At 49.4% G+C, this 24,235-nt stretch overlaps 2 protein-coding genes across 6 annotated transcripts; one reads left to right on the top strand and one right to left on the bottom strand.

Annotated features, from left to right (window-relative positions):
• Positions 1-186: 186 nt before the first annotated feature.
• Mrps7 (mitochondrial ribosomal protein S7) lies at positions 187-3,025 on the bottom strand. The gene is made up of 5 exons (XM_036194690.1): positions 2,720-3,025; positions 2,234-2,425; positions 1,990-2,053; positions 1,248-1,415; positions 187-497 (listed from the first exon to the last, which is right to left on the bottom strand). Exons 1-5 carry the CDS (start codon positions 2,800-2,802, stop codon positions 276-278), a joined length of 729 nt encoding a protein of 242 aa, XP_036050583.1. The 5' UTR covers positions 2,803-3,025; the 3' UTR covers positions 187-275.
• Gga3 (golgi associated, gamma adaptin ear containing, ARF binding protein 3) lies at positions 2,252-24,027 on the top strand. 5 transcript variants are annotated; one of them, XM_036194683.1, is made up of 18 exons: positions 2,253-3,150; positions 12,312-12,396; positions 12,492-12,567; positions 15,376-15,474; positions 16,537-16,660; positions 16,898-17,001; positions 17,471-17,551; positions 17,923-18,060; positions 18,611-18,692; positions 18,789-18,905; positions 19,230-19,475; positions 19,794-19,861; positions 20,108-20,210; positions 20,319-20,430; positions 20,650-20,870; positions 21,728-21,897; positions 22,021-22,131; positions 22,381-24,027. In XM_036194683.1, the coding sequence occupies exons 1-18, from the start codon at positions 3,111-3,113 to the stop codon at positions 22,489-22,491; spliced, it is 2,088 nt and encodes a 695-aa protein (XP_036050576.1). In that variant the 5' UTR covers positions 2,253-3,110; the 3' UTR covers positions 22,492-24,027. The 5 variants fall into 5 exon arrangements, with proteins under 5 accessions (XP_036050575.1, XP_036050576.1, XP_036050574.1 ...); XM_036194682.1 differs by lacking the exon at positions 22,381-24,027 and adding an exon at positions 22,261-22,362 and having other exon boundaries at positions 2,252-3,150; positions 20,108-20,430; XM_036194681.1 differs by having other exon boundaries at positions 2,254-3,150; positions 20,108-20,430.
• Positions 24,028-24,235: the final 208 nt, after the last annotated feature.

Raw genomic sequence — 24,235 nt, 5'->3', positions numbered from 1 at the left:
CTCCATCCTTAAATCCTTCCAGAACTTTGCAGTAGCTCAAGTCATTTATTACTTTAGTATAGACATTTCACTGCATGTATGTCTGAGTACTATGTACATTCCCGGTGCCCACAGTGGTCAGAAAAGATGACAAATTCTCTGGAACCAGAGTTACAGGTTAGGGAGCCACCATGTGGTGTTGGGAATCGAACCGGGTCCTCTGGAAAGGGCAGCCAGTGCTCTTAACCACCGAGCCATTAGTCCAGCCCCTCAAGTGTTTCCCCTCTCCGTGCCCACTACCACCAGCGGTAGTGGGCCAGGGCACGGTTGGCCTCCGCCATCTTGTGCAAGCTGTGCTTCCTCTTGACCACGGGACCCCTGTTATGAAAAGCCTCCAGCAGCTCTTCTGACAGCTTCTCTGGCATCAGTGTCCGCCGTGGCTTATTCTCTCGGCACTCTGTGATCATCCACTTCATGGCCAGGAAGCGGCGCCGTCGGTCAGTCAGAGGTACAGGGACCTGGGTGGGGAGACAAGCCCAAGCTGAGCTGGGGCTGACTGTGACGGCCACCACCACCTAGAAGTCACCATGTGCTGTCTCAGTCCTGGGATGGGCCCCACGACAGGAACCTGTCTCTTCTCGCTTTCTCGAGTTACTCAGCCAAGAAGAAACAGTCACTTAGTGAATTCAGTAAGCACTCTCCTTCCTAAGGAAAAGCTCTGCCAAGTTGACATAAGCACCAGCTGGGACAGTCTTGCTACCCGAGGCAGGCTGGCTACTTCAGACCAAGGGTGCCTAAAAATAACAACCTTCTGTACAAGAACCATTTTCCTGGCTCCCATTGTATGCCAGGTACCATGCCACACTAAAGACACAGTGAAAAAAAAAAAAAAAAGTCCCCTAGTCTTAGGAGTTGCTATTAAAGGAGAAAATAACAACGCAAAAATGTAAAGTAAATATGGTTTGATAGGGATGGCTAGTTCCGTTCAATAATGATGGTCAGGGGTCAAGTTCTAATCTAGATACCGGCACATAAACAGTCCTTTCCCAAGAGTTCACAGTGTAGACTACATACAGAACACTGGACAAGAGGGAGGAAGTGGGCCCTCCAAAGACATTACTGAGTTACTCTATTCTCTGTCTTCCCACCTTCTGCCTGTGGTTTTTACACTCTGGGCCTCAGATGAGTAGATCCTGACAAAGCCCAACTCTGGCCCTCAGTCCCTGATCAGTTTCACATGTGGGCTGCCCTGCTTTATTGCCCATCACCTGGTAGAAATGGCCTCCTTTGAGGATAGACATCAACCCGATAACAGGTTCACAGTTTTTCAGTGCCTGGTGGAAGATCCTGTAGGGGTTGCGTTCAATGGTGGCCTGTTCCTCTGCAGAGGCCGCACGGTACTTCTCAAACTGCTTCCTCTTCACAGCTTCCAGAGTCTGCAAAGACAGGGACAAGGCTACTCAGGCCCCAGGAATTTAGCCAGTTCAGCTGGGAGTGGTGTTGCATGCCAGCGACTGCACTTGGGAGGTAGAGGCCAGAAGACCCAGAGTTCAAGGTTATCCTCAGGTATATAGCCCAGTCCAGGCTAGACTGTAGACTGCTCCATGAGACGTCTTTCAAAGAAACTAAAAAGAGTTTAAGCACCTACTGCTTTGCTAGACTGACCCAAAGAACAGGTGAGAAACACACACACACACACACACCCGTCAGGGTTTCTCTGTGTAGCCCTGGCTGCCCTGGAACTAGCTCTGTAGATCAGGCTGGCCTTGAACTCACAGAGATCAGTCTGCCTTGCCTTGTCTCTGCCTTTTCAGTGCTGGGATCCAAGGCCCCTCCAGTGATGGGATTTAAGGTGGGCGCCATCATTCCCAGCTCTCAGGAATACATTTTAATGACAGATAAAGAAACCCGTTCTCCAGTTTTGAAGCTAAGGTGAAGAAACCAGACACAGTTCAAAGGGAGCCCAGGGGAAGGAGAGAAAAGCCAAGAGGACTCTAGACACTGCCTTACCTGGGCCATGAGGGATCTGGCCAGTACTTTGTTGCCGCCTTTCATCATCATGTTGGTGAATTTGCTTCAAGGAGAAAAACACGGTTTTTGCTTTCTTAGAGCTGAGGACCGAACCCAGGGCCTCTGAGCTAAACCCCCAACCCCCGAAAAACATGTTGAGCTTCCCCAAGGCTGCGGTACAGACCCTTTCTCAGAAACCTGCCCTGGGCTAACCCCAGCCCCCGGAAGGGCCTCTCCCCCTCACCTGATGACAGGATCCGCAAACACCGAGCTTGTCGAAGTGGCTGCGGCAGCTTTGATGAGCTGGGTTTTCTTGAGCTCCTGGTCGTATTTCTCCTCCTCGGTGAGTTCCGCCACGGGTTTGCGGTAAAATTCCTTGTCAATCAAGGGGTCCCTGAATTCAGGGGCATAGCGGCTGCACCTCACCTGCGTTATCCTGGGGGCGGGAAGGGGAGGAAGCAGAGGAGAACTCCACAAATGAATCTGTGACCCCACAAGCGAACAAGCCTGACTCAACAATAAGCCCGTTTGCCATCACGCCGGCGAGGGGCAGAGACCCTGGGACCGCAGGCTAGACCTCGCGGCGGCGGCGGCGGCGCGGCTCTGACGCTCGTCCCGGGGGGTCGGAAGCCAGCCCTGCGGAGTCGGCCACTCAGACGCCCTCCTCTGCAGACACGACGAAGCCTCTCCCCGGCCCCTTCCTCTCCCAGCTAGCCCGCTGCCGTCTCACCCTGGCAGCTTCCAGACAGCAAGTCTCACTCCCGAGGCCAGGCCCGACCACCGTCGCGCGGCCTGCAGTGCGGGGGCAGCCATCTTGGCCCGCAACGAGGACCCCAGAGGGCTGTCCACAGCGCGCCTGAGCGAGTGACAGGATACGGATGAGAAATCGCGCGGTCTATTCAGGAGTGGGTTTTAAGTCAGAGTTTCCCTTCGAGGAAGAAGCAAGGAAATACGCCCATCCGCCCAACATTCGACACAGTCCGGCGCGCCTGTCGGGCCTGTCGGGCCTGTCGGCGGCAGCTCTCAACCCCCTCAGGCCCCCATGCAGGCCCCGCCCCGGAGCGGCTCGCGCAGAACCTCGCGAGGTTTGAGTCCGCAGGCCCAGACTGGGCGGCTGCAATATGGCGGAGGCGGAAGGGGAGAGCCTGGAGTCCTGGCTGAGTGAGTATCCGGGGCCGCTCTGCCTGACCTCCTCCCTCACCCCGACACCCCTTCCGCCGCGGCGGCGGCGGCGGCGGCGGCGGCGGCTCGTGGCAGTCCGCACCCGGCCTCGCTTCGCCGCGAGCATCCCGCGTCCTCACCCCTTGGGCGAGCAGGGGCCCTTCCCTGGGGCGCGTCCTCCGGCTCCCGCGCGCGACATCTGCAGCTCGAGGTCCAGCAGGCCCGGGTAAAGCGACAGCCGGGCTCTTGGGGCTGACAGGCACAGGCGCGCTGCGGAGGTTGAGGGGCCTGGTACCCCCAGAGCCCCAAGAATGTAAAAGCTACGGATTGGGCTGGACCCTCTGGGAGGGGCCCCCCGTGCTTAGCCGAGAGCTTCAAGCTTCAGGATTGTGACCGTGGACTCTGGGACGCGCGCGTGCATACACACACTCACACTCAACGAGATAACCCGCTCTGGAGCAGTGTGAAGCTGTGGTGTCATTGTGTTGCTGTCTTTGCTAACTTACATTGCCGTGGAGGAATGAGGTTTAACATTAGCAGGCAGTTAATGTGTGTAGTAAGGGTTAACAAGGCTGGCTAATCACAAGGGTTAATAAGTTAACTAAGGATGGAGACAAAAATTGGGATGCCCGCATACAGCCTTGTGTCAAGGTATTTTACTGAGTACAGTCTCCAGCCTTTTGGATGCGAAGACTGTTGCCTCCCAGTTGCCTGGTCTGGTGGTCCTTAAGAAATCCCTTCAGGAGGTTGAAATTAGGCTTGAAGGGGCACACATCCCCAAAGGGAGGGAAAGTACGATTACATTTGCAAAGTCTGATGTTGCAGGCAGGCCACTGAACAGTTCTCCCTATATGGAACAGTTCTCTAAGGAGTGCACAGTGCTGGATTGCAGACGTTGGTTAAAATCACTTAGCCGGGGAGCCCAGTGTACAGTCAGCCCTGTAGTTCCAGCTGTTCTGGGTGATGAGGCGGGGCCTGCCTGGCTGACAAGTGACTAAAACACCAAATAAGGCAAACAGTGACACCCCATGTCCAAAACTGAAAACACTGAGGTTAGAGTTCATTGTAGAGTATTCAGCTGTCCTAGAACCCTCTGTGTAGACCAGGCTGGCCTCAAACTCACAGAGCTCTGCCTGCCTCTGCCTCCCCAGTGCTGGGGTTAAAAGTGTGTGTCATGTCACCTTACCTGGCTTCCAATCCCTTTTTTTTTTGCTTGTTTTTGTTTTTCTATATAACAGCTCTGGTTGTTCAGGAACTTGCTTCATAGACAGGCTGGCCTCGAATTCACAGACATCCACCTGCCTCTGCCTCCTGAGTGCTGGGATTACAGCCCCAATCACATTCTTGAAAGATGAAAATAAATAAACCATTGACCAAGTACCCCGCTAGCAAAACAAGTTCTGTCGCCACAGTCAAACAGGACATTCTGACTGCACTCAAACTTTCTAAAACCGTGCGACTGGGAATAACCAGAGTGGAATTGCTTCACTACACAGATGGTAATGAGAAAAATTGGAATAATTTAAGAGACTTAAGCTGAGCTCAGTAGGGTTGATTTATTTGTTTTTTATTTATTTATTGCATTTTTTATTTTTTTGTTTTTCAAGACAGGGATTCTCTGTGTAGCTTTGTGCCTTTTCCTGGAACTCGCTCTGTAGTCCAGGCTGGCCTCGAACTCACAGAGATCTGCCCGGCTCTGCCTCCCGAGTGCTGAGAATAAGGGCGTGTGCCACCACTGCCCGGCCATTTGTTTTCTTTGATGAGACAGGGTTTCAGGAAGCCTGGGCTGGTCTCAGACATGCTATGAAGCTGAGATTGCAGATGAGCGCCTTCCACAGTTGTCATAACTGAATGAGGTGATTCGCACCAATCCTGTGAACCGGTCAGTACCATCTTAGTGAAGGTCCTGTCACCCATGGTTTGCTGACCTTACTACAGCAGCCTCTCCTTGGTCCACTCTGCATGCTGCTTCCAGGAGAGCTGTTGCAGTTGGTCACCCTCCCCCTGCTTCCAACCTGCCCCCGTCCTTCCAGTCTATCTCTGGTCATTCCCTGCCTTTTCTCAGTGGCCTTCTGGTGCTTTTCCCACCAGCACACAGTGTTTTCATTAACCCCAAAGTCCTGTTCCCCTTGGCTCACTTAAATGCTCAAACCCATCTCAGGTTCTTCTCACAAACCATCTCCTGGTGACTTCAGCCCTCTCTCAGGTCCTGCTCGGTGCATTCAGTGGAGCATTATGAGAAGTTCATTTTTGCCAGGCATAGTGGAATACACCTTTAATCTTAGCACCTATAAGGCAGAGACAGATCGGTATGAATTTGAGGCCAGCCTGGTCTACAGAGCGAATTCCAGGATAGCCGGAGCTACACAGTGAGACCTTGTCTCAAAGAAAAAAATTTATTTTATTTATTTATTTATTTTATTTTTTAAGATATGCAATACTTGCCGGGCACTTTAATCCTAGCACTCAGGAACTAGAGGCAGACAGATCTCTGTGAGTTCAAGGCCAGCCTGGGCTACAGAGTGAGTTCCAGGAGAGCCAGGGCTGTTACACAGAGAAACCCTGTCTCAAAAAACAAAACAAAAAAATATGGAACACTATGAATTTGCGTGCGCCACCACCATACAATCTTCTCTTTAACATTCCAATTTTAGTATATGTGCTGCCAAAGTGAGCACAAGAATTATGAAGTTTAAACAGTTGTTCTGTGATGGAGCTTTCTCTTAACATGTGCAAGGCACTGGGTTCCATGCCAGTCTTACAAAAACAGAAATAAACCAGTCGGCGGTGGCACACGCTTTTAATCCCAGCACTCGGGAGGCAGAGGCAGGCGGATCTCTGAGTTCGAGGCCAGCCTGGTCTACAGAGTGAGTTCCAGGCCAGCCAGAGCTACACAGAGAAACCCTGTCTTGGGAAAAAAAAAAAAAAAAAAGAAAAAGAAAGAAAGAAAAAAGGGAGACAGCGCCATGCACGCTGGGTGGTGATGCACAGAGTAGCAGGGGTTGGAGTTGGGCAGTCAGACAAATATAGGCAGACAGGGGAAGTTAGGGCCAAATTCTAAGACACTGGGAAGTCCTGCCGGAGGGGTTTTGAGTGTTGACAGTTAGCAGGCTCCCATTCCTCTTAGTGTGGATGGCAAGCTTTACCTTGAATGATGAGAACAAGATTGGTGTGGTGACTCTCAACTGTTCTCCAGCACTTGGAGGCTGAAGCAGGAAGTTCTCCTCAAATTTGAGGCCAGCTGGATACAGAGAGAATTAGTACCATTAAGGGTTACAGAGTGAGACCTTGTTTCCAAAACAAACCCCCCAAAAACAGCATTGACAAGATGGTTCAGTGAATAAAGATGCTTGCTGGGCAAGCCTGGCTACACTTGGGTTCAACCATTGGAACCATGTAAATGTGGAGGAGAACCAACTCTGTAAAGTTGTCCTCTGGCCTCCCCATGTGTACTGTGGTTTCCATGTGCCCCAGCTCAGACTTTGTGTACGACACAGAATGTGAGAGAAGAAGGGGGAGGTTCTGGAAGGAGCAAGAGGTTGGGGTTGGGAGGAGAAAGATTGTACAAAACACGGATTAGGAAAGCGACTCCAAGAGCTAGGAAATGGCTCCGCAGTAAGAGCACTGGCCACCAAGCCTTAAACCTGAGTTTGATCCCAGGGAGCCACATAATGGAAAGACCACAGTTGTCATTTCACTTTCACACTTGTGACATACCACACTACCCCTTGCTACCCCTTTCACACACACACAATAAATAAATGTGTGATAAAAATGTAAGGGGGGGGGCAAGATTGCCAGGATATGGGGAAGGAGAGAGAAGGGATCAATAGTAGGGTTTCAGACCTGGGTGCTTTTGAATAGTGGCACTGTATATAGCAACAGGGCAAGTCAGTAAGGAGAAGTGACAGATCCTCAGACTTCTTTTTTTCTTCTCCAAGACAGGGTTTCTCTGTGTAGCTTTGGAGCCTGTCCTGGATCTCGCTCTGTAGACCAGGCTGGCCTGGAACTCACAGAGATCCACCTGCCTCTGCCTCCAGAGTGCTGGGATTAAAGGAGTGTGCCACCACCGCCTGGCAGGTTCTCAGACTTATTTGTGTATCAAAGTAACGTAATTATAGACTTGCCTTTGTGCCAATTTCTTCTTCATGCTCACATAGAAGCACAGCTTCCTCAAGGGCCTACCTGTGTTTTGTACTTCACCTGTAGCTCCTCCAGTGTCTTACTTTTGAGATGTGTGAAAGCTTGAGTCATCTCTGACAACTTCAAGGTTATAGCAGTTTGTTTTCCATGAGTGCCTGAGAGACAAAGCAACTGTGCCTGTTTCTCCTTTGGTTCAAGACGCAGCAGTACAGTTTGACCTTGACCCTTTCCTTTGCTGTGCTCTTAGGTGTGCTTATTTTTGGGTCATTGTTGTGTGCTGCTTGGTTTCCTTGGAGAGGCCAAGCCATGTGGAGTTCGAGTAGTCAAAGCTGCTTGTTTTCATCCCTATCCTCTGGCGTCCTGATGGAGTCAGGTTAGCAGTGCTTAAGCTAAGTAGTGCTTAAGGAGAGTAGGACATCTGGAGGGATGGAAGCAGCAGAGGATGAGGCTTTCACCAGAGACCCAAAAGACAAACTGTCAGCAGAGGAGGACCCATAGGAGTGGTTCAAGGCCAGGTTTGGGGAAAGAGGGAGGACATGACACTCCATTGTTGTTGACTCTGCTAGATAAGGAGAATGTGAGCGCTTGCCTAGAAAGCTCAAGGCCCTGGGTTCAGGCCTCAGCTCTGGGGGGAAAAAAAAGGAGAATGTGGAGTAGGTGGAAGTGATGATGGGCACTTGGAGAGCTGGAGTCACCTAGTACCACCTGCAGTAGTTTTTCTAGTTGCTGTGGGTGACAGGTTGTGCCTTCTGTGCTGCAGACACTGGGAAGCGGTACTGTGTTCCCTGCCCTCAGTGAGAAAGAAGAAGGTGGAGTGTTCTGGGGGGCAGCAGTGCTTGGGAAGAGAGTTTTCTTTGCCTGTTGCTTTGTAGGAGTCCTTATGTACTCAGTTTGGAAGATGGTTTTCCCATTGTCCGCTGTGCAAGTCTTGTGTCTCTTATAGAAGCATTAGGCATGGGTCTGGCTTTTTGGTGTCTTATTTTGAGTCCTGTAGCTTCTTGGTTTCATGTGAAAACTTGGAGCATCTTAAAAGCCACACTGACACCTGAGAAGAGTCACACCTGGGTCAGGAGTCCTTGGTGATGACTAGTATTGTCTAGTGATTGGTGTAGGCTCGACAGCCATTTCTTAACAAATGGACACTGCTGAATAAAATAATCCCTCTTTGTGCTTGCCATTTGGAAGGTGTTACTAATTATCTTTCAAGATTGAGAACAGCCACCTTGGCATATATATATATCTGTAACCCAGCACTTGGAAGCAAAGGCAAGAGCATCAGGAGTCAAGATCATCCTTGACTACATAGTGAGTTGCAGCCTAGCCTGGGCTACATGAGACCCTGTCTCAAAATAAATAAAAAGCCTTAGCCATGTGTTTTTTCCTCTAAATATAAACTTACAAACTTGTGTATGTTACTGGGAATTGAAGCTGGGGCCTCCCATATGCTCAGCAGGACCTCTACCACCTAGTTGCTCTCAAATCTAGTTACTTCTTACTTTGAGGTAAGTATACTTGGAGTTTTCTCCTTCTTCACCCTACCAAGTCCAGCGTTGAGATTGCAGGCTATTTTAGTGACTTTTCTATTGCCCTGGCTAAGACACCATGACCAAGGGAACATGTAGAAGACAGTGTTTAACTTGAAACTTGCAGTTTCAGAGGGTCAGTCTGTGACCATCATGGTGGGAGCATGGCAGCAGGCAGGCAGGCATGGCTCTGAAGCAGTGACTGAGAGTTTACGCCTTGAGATACAACCATGAGGCAGAGAGAGCTAAGGAATGGTGTGGGCTTTTCAAACCTCAAAGCCTTCCCCCAGTGTCACACCTCCTCGAACAAGGGTCCTACAAGATCTATGCCACAACGCCTCGTTCTCCTTCTTTCTTTGTTTTTGGTTTTTTGAGACAAGGTTGGCCTCTAACTTAGATCACCTGCTCTGCCTCTCAAGTGCTGGGATTAAAGGCGTGCGTCACCACTGCCTGTTGAGGCCTCACTTTCTAAATTCAAACGTTGGCCACTAGTGTCTTCCTGCTGAAGCCAGACCAGAAGCCCTGTTAGGCTAAGAACAGCCCCAGTCTAAGAAGACCTCTGCTCAGATGCCCTGTTCTTGGTGGAAGGGCAGGTTCTTAGGGTTCAGTCCTCCACCTTACTGGTGATTTGTGGGTGGGGAATACAGAATTTCTTTGTAACCCAAGCCGCCAGAAATGCCTGACATTCCTGCTTCTGTCTTATGAGAGTTGAGATTGTAGACATCAATTGGCATGCCAAGCTTACCTGGTGCTTTATGTTTGTTTATTGGTGTTGGTCATTAAACCAAGAGCCTTGTACATGCTAGGAAAGTCCTTTACTACTGAGTTATATCCCCAGCCTTCTTTTTCTGTTTTTCTTTTCTTTTCTTTTTCTTTTTTTTTTTCTTTTTTTTAGACAAGGTTTCTCTGTGCAGCCCTGGAACTGGCTGTGTAGATCAGGCTGGCCTCCAACTCACAGAAATCCACCTGCCTCTGCCTCTTGAGTGCTGGGATTTTCCCCTTTTTAAAAAAAATTTGAAACAAGCCAGGCAATGGTGGCATATACCTTTGATCCCAGGGAGGCAGAGGCAGGCAGATCTCTGTTAGTTCGAGGCCAGCCTGGTCTGCAAAGCAAGTTCCAGGATAGCCAGAGCTACACAGAGAAACCCCGTCTCAAAAAAAATTGTGAGACCAGGCAGTGGTGGCACACGCCTTTAATCCCAGCACTTGAGAGGCAGGTGGATCTCCGTGAGTTCGAGGCCAGCCTAGTCTACAGAGCGAGTCCAGGACAGGCTCCAAAGCTACAGAGAAACCCTGTCTCGAAAAAACAAAAACAAAAAAAAATTGTGAAACAAGGTCCTGTTAAATTATCCAGGTTAACCTTAAACTTACTTTGTAGCCCAGGCTAGCCTTGAACTTTCAGGCCTCTTGCTTCAGCTTCTCACACAGTTGGGATTACAGGCCTGTGCTCTCAGGCCTAGACTAGGTAGTGATTTAAAGTTAAAAAAACACAGCTTGGTGTGATGCATGCCTACAATTTTAGTACTTGAGATGCCAAGGTAGGAGGATCATTGTGAGTTCAAGACCAACCTGGGCCAAAGTATAAGAATCTTAAAAGAGGATGGTGATGTGGTGAGATGGCTCAGTCAGTGAAGGTGCTTGCCACCAAGTCTGAGTTTGATTCTCACATGATAAAGGAAAACTCAACACCTGGCGTTGGTGGCCAATGCCTTTGATCCCAGCACTCAGGAGACAGAGGCAGGTGGATCTCTGTGAGTTTGAGGCCAGTCTGTCTACTGAGCAAGATCCAGGACAGCCTACAAAGCTACAAAGCTATACAAAGAAACCCTGTCTCAGGGGGAAAAAAAACACTCACATGACAGAAGGAGAGAACTAGTTCCTATAGTTGTCCACTGACTTCTACATTCACAGTGCTTGAGCCCTGCCCATGCTGCTACCCCCCCAAATAAATAAATAATAAATAAAGAAGACGAAAGCAGCCACATTTAAAACTAAAATCTAGAAACTTAGGAGGTTAGCTTGTGTTATGTTGGAAGGTCTGTCACTGCAGAAGATCAAGGCTCTTGGAGAAAACGTGCGGCTCAGGCGTTCTCTTTTCTCTGGGCCTGAGGCTCTGAACACAGAGAGCAGAATTCAGATCTGCATCAGAGCCTTTCACCACCTGCAGCTGAGCTGTCTTCTTTTAGCACATATGCCAAAGTAGCAGGAAGGAGGCCAAAGCAAATCTTCTGGGCTTTACATCTAGTGCTGGAATTCTAGAACTTCTGTAGCCCTCAGAATGCTCACAGGATTTGTCTGTACTTGATCATTGAAGACCATTTAAACTGGGTGCTGTATCTGTTTATGCAGGGGAAGACTGCACAAGATTGGTAGGTGTTTAATTAGAGTCAAATACATTTGTAGAGGACCCTGTGCAAGTTCAGAAATCTTTAAAGCATTAAGAAAGGTTAGGTTGGCCTGGAGAGATGACTCAGCTGTTAAGAGCACTTACTACCCTTCCAGAGGACCTGAGTTCTGTTCCCAGCACCCACATGGCAGCTCAACTATCTATAACTCCAGTTCTGGAGGATCTGACACCTTTGCACCAATGCACATAAATAAAGTTAAATAAAAAACATACCATTAAAAAGGGGGGGGGGTTGGGGATTTAGCTCAGTGGTGGCAAGCGCAAGGCCCTGGGTTATATCCTCAGCTCCACAAAAAAAAAAAAGAAAGAAAGAAAGGGGGCTGGAGAGATGGCTCAGTGGTTAAGAGCACTGACTGCTCTTCCAGAGAGCAATTCCCTGAGTTCAATTCCCAGCAACATGGTGGCTCACAACCATCTGTAATTTGATTTGGTGCCATCTTCTGTCCTGCAGGGACACAAGCAGGCAGAACACTGTATATATAATACATAAATAATTAAAAAGAAAAAGAAAAGAAAGAAAGGTTATGTCTAGTTTGTGAAGGATCTGTAGGTTTTTCGAGACAGGGTTTCTCTGTATAGTTTTGATGCCTGTCTTGGATCTCGCTCTGTAGACCAGGCTGGCCTCAAACTCAGAGATCTGCCTGTCTCTGCCTTCTGAGTGCTGGGATTATAATTGAGTGCCACCATCACCTGGCTGCTTTTTCATTTTTTTATTGCAACTTCCAAAAGTATTAGGCAGAAAGCAGGATTTATATTTGTTGTCTGGCTGAACTGTGGAAACATCCTTATGAAACAAATTTGGAAGCATGTAGCATGAATCTTAAAGAGTCTTAATAATAAAATCAAACCTGAGGCCAGGTATTGGGGTGAATGCTGGAAGAATTAAAGGTGTGTGTGCCACCATTTTCTAGCCTCTGTATCTAGTGGCTGTTCTGTTCTCTGACCCCAGATAAGTTTATTAGGGTGCACAATATTTTGGGGAACACAATACCACCACAGAAGCAAACTTACTGTGTTTAAAAATTGTAAGGACAACCTTGTGTTGTGAGTTGCTCTTCTAACAGTTTTCCTCTGTTTTATGCCCCAAGATAAAGCTACCAATCCTTCTAACCGCCAGGAAGACTGGGAATATATCATTGGCTTCTGTGATCAGATCAACAAAGAGCTTGAAGGGTGAGTGCCAGTGAGAGAGAAGGCCAAAACCTGACTCAGGAGGGCTGGCCAGATGGCCTCCGTCTGCAGACTGACTGTGGTGTGCTTGTCTCCAGGCCCCAGATTGCTGTCCGTCTCCTGGCTCACAAGGTCCAGTCTCCACAGGAGTGGGAGGCAGTGCAGGCCCTCACGGTAGGTCTGTGCTGTCAGAAATGAAAGCAGGGGTGTTCACTTGCTCAGGTCTGTCCTCACATGCCCATTAGGCCATCGGCAGTAATCAGACTCATGCCCAAAGTCTAGTGATACAGGTTGAGCATATCTAGAACATGTCAATCAGCTGGTCTACAAGTACTCATGCCTCTGGACTTGCAGGGAGGCTGCACAGGTGACTGAGGGATCCCAGAAGCGGGACCTTCAGTCCAGTCCAGGGCTCAGAGAGGACGTAAGTAAGTAGTCTTGACACTTAAGAGTCAAGCTCATGGGCAGAGTCAGGCAGATCTCTGTGAGATCAAGACCAGCCTGGTCTACAAAACAAGTTCTAGGACACCCAGCACTGCACAGAGAAACCCTGTCTCAAAAAAGAACAAAAAAAGTCAGTCAGGGGTTGGGGATTTAGCTCAGTGGTAGAGCGCTTGCTATGCAAGCGCAAGGCTCTGGGTTCGATCCTCAGCTCTGGCAAAAAAAAAAGTCATCCAAGCCGGGCGGTAGTGGTAGCGGCGCATGCCTTTAAGCCCAGCACTCGGGAGGCAGAGGCAGGTGGAACTCTGAGTTTGAGGCCAGCCTGGTCTACACAGCGAGATCCAGGAAAGGCGCAAAGCTACACAGAGAAACCCTGTCCCGAAAAACCAAAAAAACAACAACAAAAAAAAGTCAGCCAAAGAAAAGCCTCGGAGATCCAGTCTGTGGCATAGCTGAAGATGCTGTCTGTACTAGTGAAGATGCTGTCTGTGTTAGTGAAAATGTCACAGCCACAAGGGCAGAGTTCAGTATTTGTTCAGGCAGTGAGGGGAGCATTCAGGTGCTTCCCTGCTCCCCAGACAACAACCATATTTAGAGACTCTGGGTCCTTTCTGACCTTGACTTCATTTGGTTCCTGGCTCTTTCCCTGTGGAGCCAACACCTTTCCAACAGTGATTTTAAAGAGCCATCAAGCTCTTCTTTTGGCTGATTTTTATTTGTTTGTTTGTTTGTTTGCTTATTTAAAGAAGTCTCAATCCTTCTGTCTCCATCTCTAAAGTGTTAATATTAATACTACAGGCATGTGTCAGCATGTCTGGTTTGCATGGAGGCAATTTTGGTCTCCAGGGGACATTTGATAGTGTTTGGGGTACTTTTATTGTAGAGGATAGTGTAATAGTGCTGCTGGCTTCTAGAGAGTGGTAGCCAGGGGTGCAGCTGCATATCCTGAAATGCATAGGACAGCTCCAGAGCAAAGAAGGGCTAGTCTAAATGTCAGCCAGGCTGCAGTGGAGAAACCTTGCTTTAAAGAAACAAACCACTGGGAGCTGGGGAAGCTGGCTCAGTGGTTAGGAGTACTGGCTGATCTTCAGAATTCCCAGCACCCACATGGGAACTTATAACCATCTGTAACTCTAGTTTTAAGGCATCCCATGCTTTCTTCTGGCCTCCTCTAGCACTGTACACATGTGGTGTGCTGACATACAGGCAGACAAATACCTGTATACATAAAACAAAATCCTTCTCTATGTATATGTGTTTGTTTTAAAAGGAAGCTACTGGACATGTTTTCACATGCTTTTTGGTTTATCGAGACAGGGTTTCTATGTATAACTTTTAGAGCCTGTCCTGGAACTCACTTTGTAAACCAGGCTGGCCTAGAACTCACAGAGATTAACCTGACTGTGCCTCACAAGTGCTGGGATCAAAGGCTTGCGCCACCACTACCCAGCCTATTATATGCTTTTAAACCCAGCATTTGTTATCAGACACTTAATTCCAGCACTCAGTAGACAGAGGCTGGCAGATCTCATTGAGTTCCAGACTAACCTGCCTCAAAACAGAAAAGCAGAGATAAAAACCAAGGGACTAAGGGTGATAGCTTCGTTGGTAAAGTGCTATGCAAGCATGAGGTCCTAAGTTGAATCTCTAGGACCTACAGAAAAAGCCAGATGTAATTCTGGGTTAACAAAAACAGGCAGACATTGGCCAGCCAGCCTAGACTAATTGGTAGTCCTAGGCCAGTGAGAGTTCCTGTCTCAAAACAAGGTGGACTTCATTTAAGGAAGGGTGCCTGAGGTTAACCTGGCATATACATACATACGTTCAGACCTGAACACTGCTGTGTGCAAGCTGCATGAATGATGGAGCCCCAAGCAGAATAGGAACTTGTAAAAAAAAAAAAAGGCAAGGGAAATGCCCTATCATCTAAATGAAAGATTTAAACATCTACACCCATAAAAAGGTCAATTTTTGGAAAGGACCCTGGACCCTGAATCAGAGGGCCTTTCTCCTTAGAACTTGGTTTTCCTCCTAAGGCTCCAAGTCAGTATCTTTGTGGAAGGCCCTTGCAGGTCTGGCAGCAAACTGTCTTGGTGCCTGGGTCTCAGCATTTCCTGCTCTAGCCCTTGTGTAGCATTCTCTGCAGAGCATGCCATTAGAAGGAAGGGTTTGTGTTGAGTGGCTCTGTGATTTAGCCTCTATTCCCAAGGGACAGTATACCATTTCTCATAGTGAATCCCTTCACCTGGGTCGGGTTCCTTAATACTGCATAGGGGCAGTACTGAGCTCCTCCTCTTGCCTCATATAATATTAAGGATCCTTCCTCAACTTGATGTGCCATGCTTTGTTCAAGGCCATGGGAGGCCTGCCCCTTTCTGAATGGAGATAGAAGAGTGGAAGGGAGGAGGGGTATAGGTGGGACTATCCTGAAGTGCATAGGGCAGCTCCAGATTGGGGAAAAATAAAATATATATTAAAAATACTGCATGTGTCAGGTCCCATAGCTCCTGTCACAGACTGCCTCTCTCTGTGTGGCTGCAGGTGCTAGAGGCATGCATGAAGAACTGTGGGAGGAGATTTCATAACGAAGTGGGGAAGTTCCGGTTTTTGAATGAATTAATCAAAGTCGTCTCTCCAAAGGTCAGTTGATAGCAATGTCCTCTGTTCTGCGAGCTTGTTTTATGTACCTTCCTTTTTTATTGGCTTTTCTGGTCATTTAACATCTTCACAGAGATGATGCTCTGTGTCCTGTACTTGCAAACCTGGTTCCTAGAAATACCAATGACTGATCAGTCTGAGGTCTGAACAGCCTCCTGATGGACTCCCAGCATAAACATGGCTGCATGTGTCCAGGAAAAGTATACAAAGCTAATACTCTGGGTCTGGAGAGATGGATCAGAGGTTAAGAGCACTGGCTGCTTTTCCAGAGGACCTGAGTTCAGTTCCCAGCAACCACATGGTGGCTCACAACCATCGATAGTCAGATCTGATGTTCTTTTCTGGTGTGCAGGCATACATGCAGATAGAGCACTTGTATACATAAAGTACATAAATAAATCTTTAAAAAAAAAAAATGAAAGAAAGCTGGATGGTGGTGCCAGGCATACTTTTAATCCCAGTACTCAGGAGGCAGAGGCAGGTGGATCTCTGTGAGTTCCAGGTCAGCCTGGTCTACAGAGTGAGTTCAGGACAGCTAGGGCTGTTACACAGAGAAACCCTGCCTAAAAAAAAAAAAAAAGAAAGAAAGAAAATGTAGTTATCAGACTGGAGACATGGTAAGTGATTAAGAGCACTTGCTACAGTCCCAGAGGACTCATGTTCAGATCTCAGCACCCACATTGGGTGGCTCATAAATGCCTGTATTCTAGCGTCATTGGCATCTGACACCAACTTTTGACCTTTACAGGCACCAACATACTCATGGGGGAAACACTCACATACATAAAAATAAAAATAAATCTTGACTACATTGCCCACCTTTTTCAGTGTCGCAGGCAGCTTCTGCATGGAAGCGCAGGGAGAAGGTCTTGGCCCTGTTCTGGCTGCGGGCTCTGTCGCTCCCATCCCTCCTCTGTCACACACTGTTGAGTGCTGGGTTTGTTCAAGTAGACTTGTGAACTGGAATGGGGAACATGCTGTGAAGAAAGCAATTCCTTCTCAGTTCTCAGTTAGAGACCCTCTCACTTCATTCTTCCTTCCTAGTACTTGGGAGACAGGGTGTCTGAAAAGGTGAAGACTAAGGTCATCGAGTTGCTTTTTAGCTGGACACTGGCCTTGCCAGAAGAAGTGAAGATCAAAGACGCCTACCATATGTTGAAGAGACAAGGTATGTGTTTACCTCTCCATTAACCTCAGGGTGGTACTGAATGCTGGTCAAGGCAAAGAAGACAAAGGAATGTTGGGGGTCCCAGGGTCATGCCCTTTCTCTTCCTTCAGAGAGTTGTCGTGAGGGCTCAGCTGGGGTTTTAGTCGGTTGAGATGAGAGTAGCCTGCTCCTTTTCTTGCTCATCATAGGAATTTGGCCCTCAGTGTGTGACATGCTCTGTCATTTGTGTCTCCTCAGGCATAGTGCAGTCGGACCCCCCCATCCCCATGGACAGAACGCTCATCCCCTCTCCCCCACCTCGTCCCAGAAACCCTGTTTTTGATGATGAGGAGAAGTCCAAGGTAAAGTACGTCTTGGACCTGGAGTCTTTTAGATGACTCATGGCAGAAGCAGGGTAAATGTTGGTTTCAGGGTGGCTTTTTGTTGTATATTTTTAGTTCTTTATTGTTTTTTAAGACAGGGTTTCTCTGTGTAACAGCCCTAGCTGTCCTGGACTCACTCTGTAGACCAGGCTGGCCTCAAACTCACAGAGCTCCACCTGCCTCTGCCTCCCAGTGCTGGGATTAAAGGCGTGTACCACCACCGCCCTGCTGATTTTGATTTTTTGAGATAGTATCCCACTGTAGCCTAAGTCAACCTTGAACTTGATATCTTTCTGCCTCAGTCTCCTGAATGGTGGCATTGTAGGCTTGCGCCACCCTACCAAACGTGAAATGGGGTCTTGCGTGGTATTGCCAGGAGCTGTAATTCTTCTGGTCTGCCAGTGGGGCTGGGCACATGCTCCTTCACTTTAGACACCTTCTCTTCCAGCTTTTAGCCAAACTGCTGAAAAGCAAGAACCCAGATGATCTTCAGGAAGCTAACAAACTCATCAAGTCCATGGTGAAGGAAGTGAGTGGGTCCTGGGCGTGGGGCACAGAAGCATGTCACCACAGAGCAGAAGTCCTTCCCCAGAGATCTTAGGCCTGTCTTGTTCACTCTGCAACAGCCCTGAACTGGAGTGAGTTTAGGAGGAGCCTTGTATTTTCTATGGGAGAAAGCAGTAGAGAGGTGGTGGGTGAGAGTAGCGGAAGTGGGAGGTGTCTCTGTAAAAGAACAGCTCAGGGTTAGGCTGAGGCCTGTAGTCTTAGGAAACAGGCTGAGCAGAGCTCTGAGACTTGTCCTTTGCCCTTGTACTGTTGAGTAAGGAATGAGCCCTGCCTGGTGGTCGAAAGGCAAGCTAGGTGAACTTGCTTTTTCCTGCACCTTCTTGGCTGAGGCAGGATGAGGCTCGAATCCAGAAGGTGACCAAGCGCCTGCACACGTTGGAGGAAGTTAACAACAATGTCAAGCTGCTCCATGAGATGCTTCTTCACTACAGCCAAGAGTGCTCGTCGGAGGCTGACAAAGAGCTCATGAAGGTAAGCTGCTGTGAGCTGAGAGCTCGATGCTCACATTGCTCTGTCCCAAGTGGGATCCTGGTCTAGTGAGGACGTGCTTGCCTTTTGGGCTTGTTCATGGCAGCGGGAGCAGTGCCCTATTCTATACAACTAACCCTCCAGGTGCAAGTGCTACAGCAGGGGATGAAGGACATTGCTTTTATTTTACACAGCTAACACACCTGGTGCAAATGCTGGCCCGAGACTCCAGAGTCAGTGTCTAGGTGCTCACTCCTACTCTGTGCCTTTAATCCTTGGGGACAGGTGGGTGGGAGACTTCCCTGAGACCCTGATATTGACGCTGTGGCTTAGCTGTGTTTTCTGAGGCACACATCTCTGTCTACCATCTGAGTGACTTTGAGTTGATACAAAGACTTGGGCAATGTTGTTTAGTGAATTCTGACAGCACAAAGATGCATGCTCTGGTCCCAGCTCTGCCAGGAACTGTTTGTGGCTGTAGGGGCATCCCACACTGAATCAGATAACTTCTGAGAGCCTCAGTAGTTGATTTTTATGTCCGGGTTTCTCTCAGGAGCTGTTTGATCGTTGTGAGAACAAGAGACGGACATTATTTAAATTAGCCAGTGAGACAGAAGACAATGACAACAGTTTGGGTGAGCATAAAGAGTACTTGGCAAGGATGAGTCAAGAATCTGGATCTGTGTGAGAGTTGTCACAGCCCTCACAGTGAGGAGTCTCTTTTGCTCTAGGGGACATCCTGCAGGCCAGTGACAACCTCTCCAGGGTCATCAACTCTTACAAAACAATTATTGAAGGGCACATCATCAATGGTGAGGTGACCACCTCAACCATGCCTGACTCTGAAGGTACATATTATGATTCCCCATTCTGGGACCCTCCAGACCAGCCCCAAGTCCTGACCACTGAGCCACAAGTGGCAACCCTTAGGGGCTGAGGGTATTCCCAGCCATTTCAAGTGGTCTTTCACTTCCCAGAGGCAGTTGGTATGCGTGGAGATTTTTCTGCTTGCCTTCTCAAGCCTGGTTTTCAATTTCCCTAGAGAAATGCTACTGATTTGGGGCAGAAGCTAAAAGCCTTAGCATCTGTGCCCGGCCTGGGTCCTGCCTCCTACTACACAGGCACTACATTGACCCTGAATGTTTTTGTTCCTCTTGTGTCGACCCATCCAGGAAATGACCACTGCAGTAACCAAGGCACCCTCATCGACCTTGCTGAGATGGACACCCCCTGCAGCTCGTCCCCAGTGTTGGTCCCACCACCTGCCCCAGCCACCTCAGGCATTCCTATCCTCCCTCCACCCCCCCAGACCTCTGGGCCTCCACGAAGCCGGTCGTCCAGCCAGGCTGAGGCTCCCCCAGGGCCTGAGAGCACGAGCAATGCCCTCTCCTTGCTCGATGAGGAGCTGCTGTGCTTGGGTACGGGCAAGGGTGGCGCTGGAGGAAGGAAGGGTCTCTAGTCTGCTCTGTCAGTCAAGTTCCGGAGGCCACTGGGGATGCCAGGGTGAACGTGGCTCTGGTACAACTCAGCTCCCCTCTTCCTGGGAAGCCCTTCAGTCTCGTGTGAAGGGTGGAAGTGGATTTACTTCCCAATCTAGCTGTAAGGGAATACTTGATCTGTACCTGTTCATCAAGTCATGTCACTTGTCTTATCAAATGACCATTCTTCAGGGAGTTGGGGATGTTGCTGCCTCAGCCCAGGGTCTCATCTCATTGAGTTTTCTTTTGTGTTCTTAGGCCTTACTGACCCAGCCCCCACTGCTTCCAGAGAATCAGCTGGGAATAGTCAGTGGCACCTGTTTCAGGTAGAGGCACAGCAATGGCTACATCACTAAAGTGCCCAAGGACCAGAACTCACCGGTTACTTCATCTGCCTAGCTGCACTTTGCTAGAGCAGAGCATATGTATTCTCTAGAGTTTGTCCACTGTAGCTGGGACATGCTGCCTCCACGGGTTGTTCCCCACATTTAGAAAGACCTGGTGGGTCATGAACTGTGGTGTTGATGCAGCCTCTCCTATGCCCTTACTCACCTGCTGTTTCTGTTGTACAGAATGAACCATCATCAGACCTGGACTTCTTCAACCCCAGGCCAGTGTCTGTGGCCTGCTGCCCCTCAGATGGATCTCTGCTCCCTCCCCCAGTGTCTACCTCAAGTATGTCCCAAGCTCCACTGCCTGCTCCCTTCCCAGCTCCTGTGGTCCCAGCCAGTGCACCAGCCCCCAGCACTGGTTCCTTCATGTTTTCTTCTGGACCTGCCCCAGCCTCGGTTCCAAAGGCTGATCCCACAGCCCCAGAGTGCCACAGCTCAGCACTGGGTGACAGCAGCTCGTACCGCCTAGATGCCCTTGATCAGCTTCTGGAAGAGGCCAAAGTGTAATGGATGGGAGAAGAGAGGGTGGCTGAGGGTGGAGTGTCATATGCAGGTCAAAAGGGAGGCTCCAGAGGACGGGGTATGGGGATCCCTTTTGGTCCTGTTAATTGGGCTGGAAGCTGGTGGCCCTGGGTAGCTGGGGATTGGCCTTGGTTTAGGGGTTACCCAGCAGTTCTAGCCTGTCCTCTGACTTGTCCTCTGTCCTCCTTCCTTCCCCCCAGGACCTCAGGCTTGGTGAAACCTGTTTTTTGTTTCTCCCCTGGGGCCACTGCCTCCCCACTGCTTCCCACCTCTACCCCAGCCAGGCCTCTCCTGCCATTCTCCACGGGGCCTGGAAGTCCTCTCTTCCAATCACCAGCCTTCCAGTCCCAAGGCAGTCCTCTGAGGGGCCCAGAGCTCTCCCTGGCCAATGTCCATGTGCCCTTGGAATCAATCAAGCCTAGTAAGTGTTGGAGACAGGCAGCAGGCCTCATGGCCACAGTGTTTACAGGTGTGTGGTCAGTGGGTTCTGGCTATGCAGGTGTCACTTGTTAAGAGTCTACTTGCCTGCTGTCTTAAAATTTTTTTTTTCTTTTGGTTTTTGTAGACAGGGTTTCTCTTTGTAACAGTCCTGGCTGTCCTGGAACCCACTTTGTAGACCAGGCTGGCCTTGAATTCACTGAGATCTGCCTGCCTCTGCCTCCTGAGTGCTGGGATTAAAGGCATGTGCCACCACCTCCTGGCTGTCTTAAAAAGTTTTAAAGATTATATTTTTATTATGTATGTTTGTGTGCCTCAGTCCATGCATGTGCTTGGCATATGTACAAGTTCCCACAGGGGTCAGAGAGCATGTCAGAACTCCTGAAACTGGAGTTACAGGCAGTTGTGAGCTGCCCAATGTGGGTGCTGAGAAGCTAGATCCTCTTCAAGAATAGCAAGTGCTCTTAACCACTAAGCCATCTCTCCAGCCTATCTCAGCTTTTTGTTTTTGTTTTTCAAGATAGGGTTTCTCTGTGAAGCCCTGGTTGTCCTGGGACTCACTGTGTAGGTCAGGTTGGCCTTGAACTCAGAGATCTATCTGCCTTTGCCTTCCTGATACTGGGATTAAAGGTGTGCACCACCACAGCCAGCTCTAGCTCAGCTTCTGACAGCTGTTGTGTAACCTTGGGACTCCTCAGTACTCACAGGGGAGCACTGTTGAGCCACACTTGCTTTTCTCCATCCCAGTTGGCTTCACTGAAGTGCCACTGGGGCTCTGGAGTGCCCTGGGCATTCTCTGCTGTCACACTCTGGACTCACAAATGTAACACCTTCTTGCAGGCAGTGCCCTTCCCGTGACAGCCTATGATAAAAATGGCTTCCGCATCCTTTTCCACTTTGCTAAGGAGTGCCCCCCAGGACGGCCCGATGTGCTGGTGGTGGTAGTGTCCATGCTGAATACAGCTCCCTTGCCAGTCAAGAGCATTGTGCTGCAGGCCGCAGTGCCCAAGGTATCCACCTCCCTTATCTTGAACCTACTATGTTGGCTGCCATTCAATGGCCAGCAGGTAGTAGTTGGTCTCTCTCAGACACCTGGACCATTCCCTTCAAAGGAGCTTCTTTTTTATCTTCAGTCAATGAAAGTGAAGTTGCAGCCACCCTCTGGGACAGAACTTTCTCCATTTAGTCCTATCCAGCCACCTGCAGCCATTACCCAGGTCATGCTGCTGGCCAATCCAATGAAGGTAAGCATGGGAGAATCCACAATACCCCCTGGGGTCCTGCTGCCCCAATTAGGACACAGGAGTGCCACCTCTGCGCCTCTTGTCTGAAGTCCTGGCGTGACCTGTAGCAGTAACCCCTTCCTGTCCTAGGTTGAGGGACTGAGCATGGGTAGACATGGGTGCACAAGGTCCATGCCACCAGCAGAGTCAAGAGAGTGACCTACAGAGGGAACTGCTGGACTGATTCTCACCTGCAGCCCTCTGTTACAGGAGAAGGTGCGGCTTCGGTATAAGCTGAGCTTTGCTCTAGGGGAGCAGCTGAGCACAGAACTGGGTGAAGTGGACCAGTTTCCTCCTGTGGAGCAGTGGGGGAACCTATGACCCCAGCAAGTGCTGTCATCTCTCCTTGGAAGGCAGGCAACCTGAGACAGGCTGTCTAGTCCAGCCACTCTACACCTGGACAGTGTTTCTAGCTTGGTGTAGACCAGGGCCCTGGACATTTGTCAGGAGGCAAGCCACTGCTGTGATCATCTCTTCTGGGGCCCTAAAAGGACCAGTTTTATCTGCCTGTGTGACTTGAAGTGGCCGTCTTGTGTGGGTGGGGAGTGGCCCGTGGCTTCACTGGCTGTCCTGGGCTGGAGGACTCTGGGCCTGGAGTAAGTTTTCACTTTTTTTACTGGCATCCCTTGATACCAGGGAGAGGGCTCTGAAGAACGCCTTTCCAACCCCTTCGAGAACTGTGTCTGTACATCCTGAAGAGGCGTGGCATGGGTTCCATGCTGGTGTTCCATGCTGCTTGCTACCAGGCACTGCCGCTACCTGAACCATAGTGGGCAGCAGTGGTCCAGAGTGAGAATCTAGAGTATACTTTAGAGTCTTCACTCCGTTTTCTGCAGGCAGCAGCATCCTGAAGCGGCTATTGAGTGAGTGAAGTGCTTTTCCTGACAGTGGCAGGTTGTGTCCTATGGACATCTCAGCAGGACAGGGAACATGGCTTGATAGCCTCAACTAGGAATAGGAAGGGAAATTGAAGAGTGCCCGTGTTTCCCTTCAGAAGCAGGTACTGTGGCTTTCTTGGGAAAAAAAAGCATTATCTCCTGCAATGGGAATAGGCCATCCTACTCACTACCTCTTGCTTGGCATGAAATAAACTGCTGTGTTCCCCCGTAAGCCTTTAAGGGAAGACACCTCCTGCCACTCTGCATCCTCCTGCTTTGGTGACTCCCTCTCCCCGCCACATGGAATGTAGTGTGGCACATGTGGTTGGACCCAGGAAGTCTCAGGGTCACACACATTGCACTAGTTTGTCCTTTTGTGCTGCACCGAAACACCCACTTTTCCCCAGCTACAGGGGGGCGCTGTCAGCGACACGTTGGGTCTGGAAGTGATAAGATGAGGGGCCATGCTTGAACTGAATTACCAGACCCTATTGCTTCAACAGTGCTCGGCCTCACCTCAGCTAGTATGACCCAGCTGCTCCAGGCCAGACTTTAAACTTCAAGACCACAGGGGGCTCAGCTGTCTGCTCCTTGGAAGGAGGGTGACGCACCTGTACCCCTGGTCCCCTCTACCTGGGAGCATCCTTGCTCTGTGTCTAGAGGTCATCTGACCTACCTCCCCACTACTGTCCTTAGCTAACAGGTTTTACAGTTTCCTTACAACAGATCAAAAGAATCATTTTCCCTAGTCAATGGAATAAATCCAAGAGCTTTCCAAAGACTGGTTTACTCCAGCCCTGGAGTATCTATGGGATTACTATGTGGAGCATACCTTTATTAACCTTTAAATATTTAAATTACGAGCGTTGCTCACTAATACAGAGGTCACTCTTCCTGGTCAACAGGTATACTGGATGTGCCACCTTCTGCCCTTGTTTTGCTGCATGTGAAATAAAACCATTTTTCACCCAGCTTGGAATCCTTCAATACAGAACACAGTTAATGCTGATGGGAAGACAGTATGTGTGAACTCCAGGCAGGTTTCTGAAGTCTTGTTGAAGGAAGATAACCAAGGAAGTTAGATGGAGTGTGTTCCAGGACATTGGCTGAGTGGGGTAAGACCTCAGCAACAAAAACTGCCAAGCTTTCCATTTGGGCAGGAAGACACTGCATGTGCCAGTCCTGTG

The sequence above is a fragment of the Onychomys torridus genome, chromosome 8 (genome assembly GCF_903995425.1).
Source record: "Onychomys torridus chromosome 8, mOncTor1.1, whole genome shotgun sequence".
NCBI classification, from domain to species: Eukaryota; Metazoa; Chordata; class Mammalia; order Rodentia; family Cricetidae; genus Onychomys; species Onychomys torridus.
This window is presented reverse-complemented; position numbering and strand designations above follow the sequence as displayed.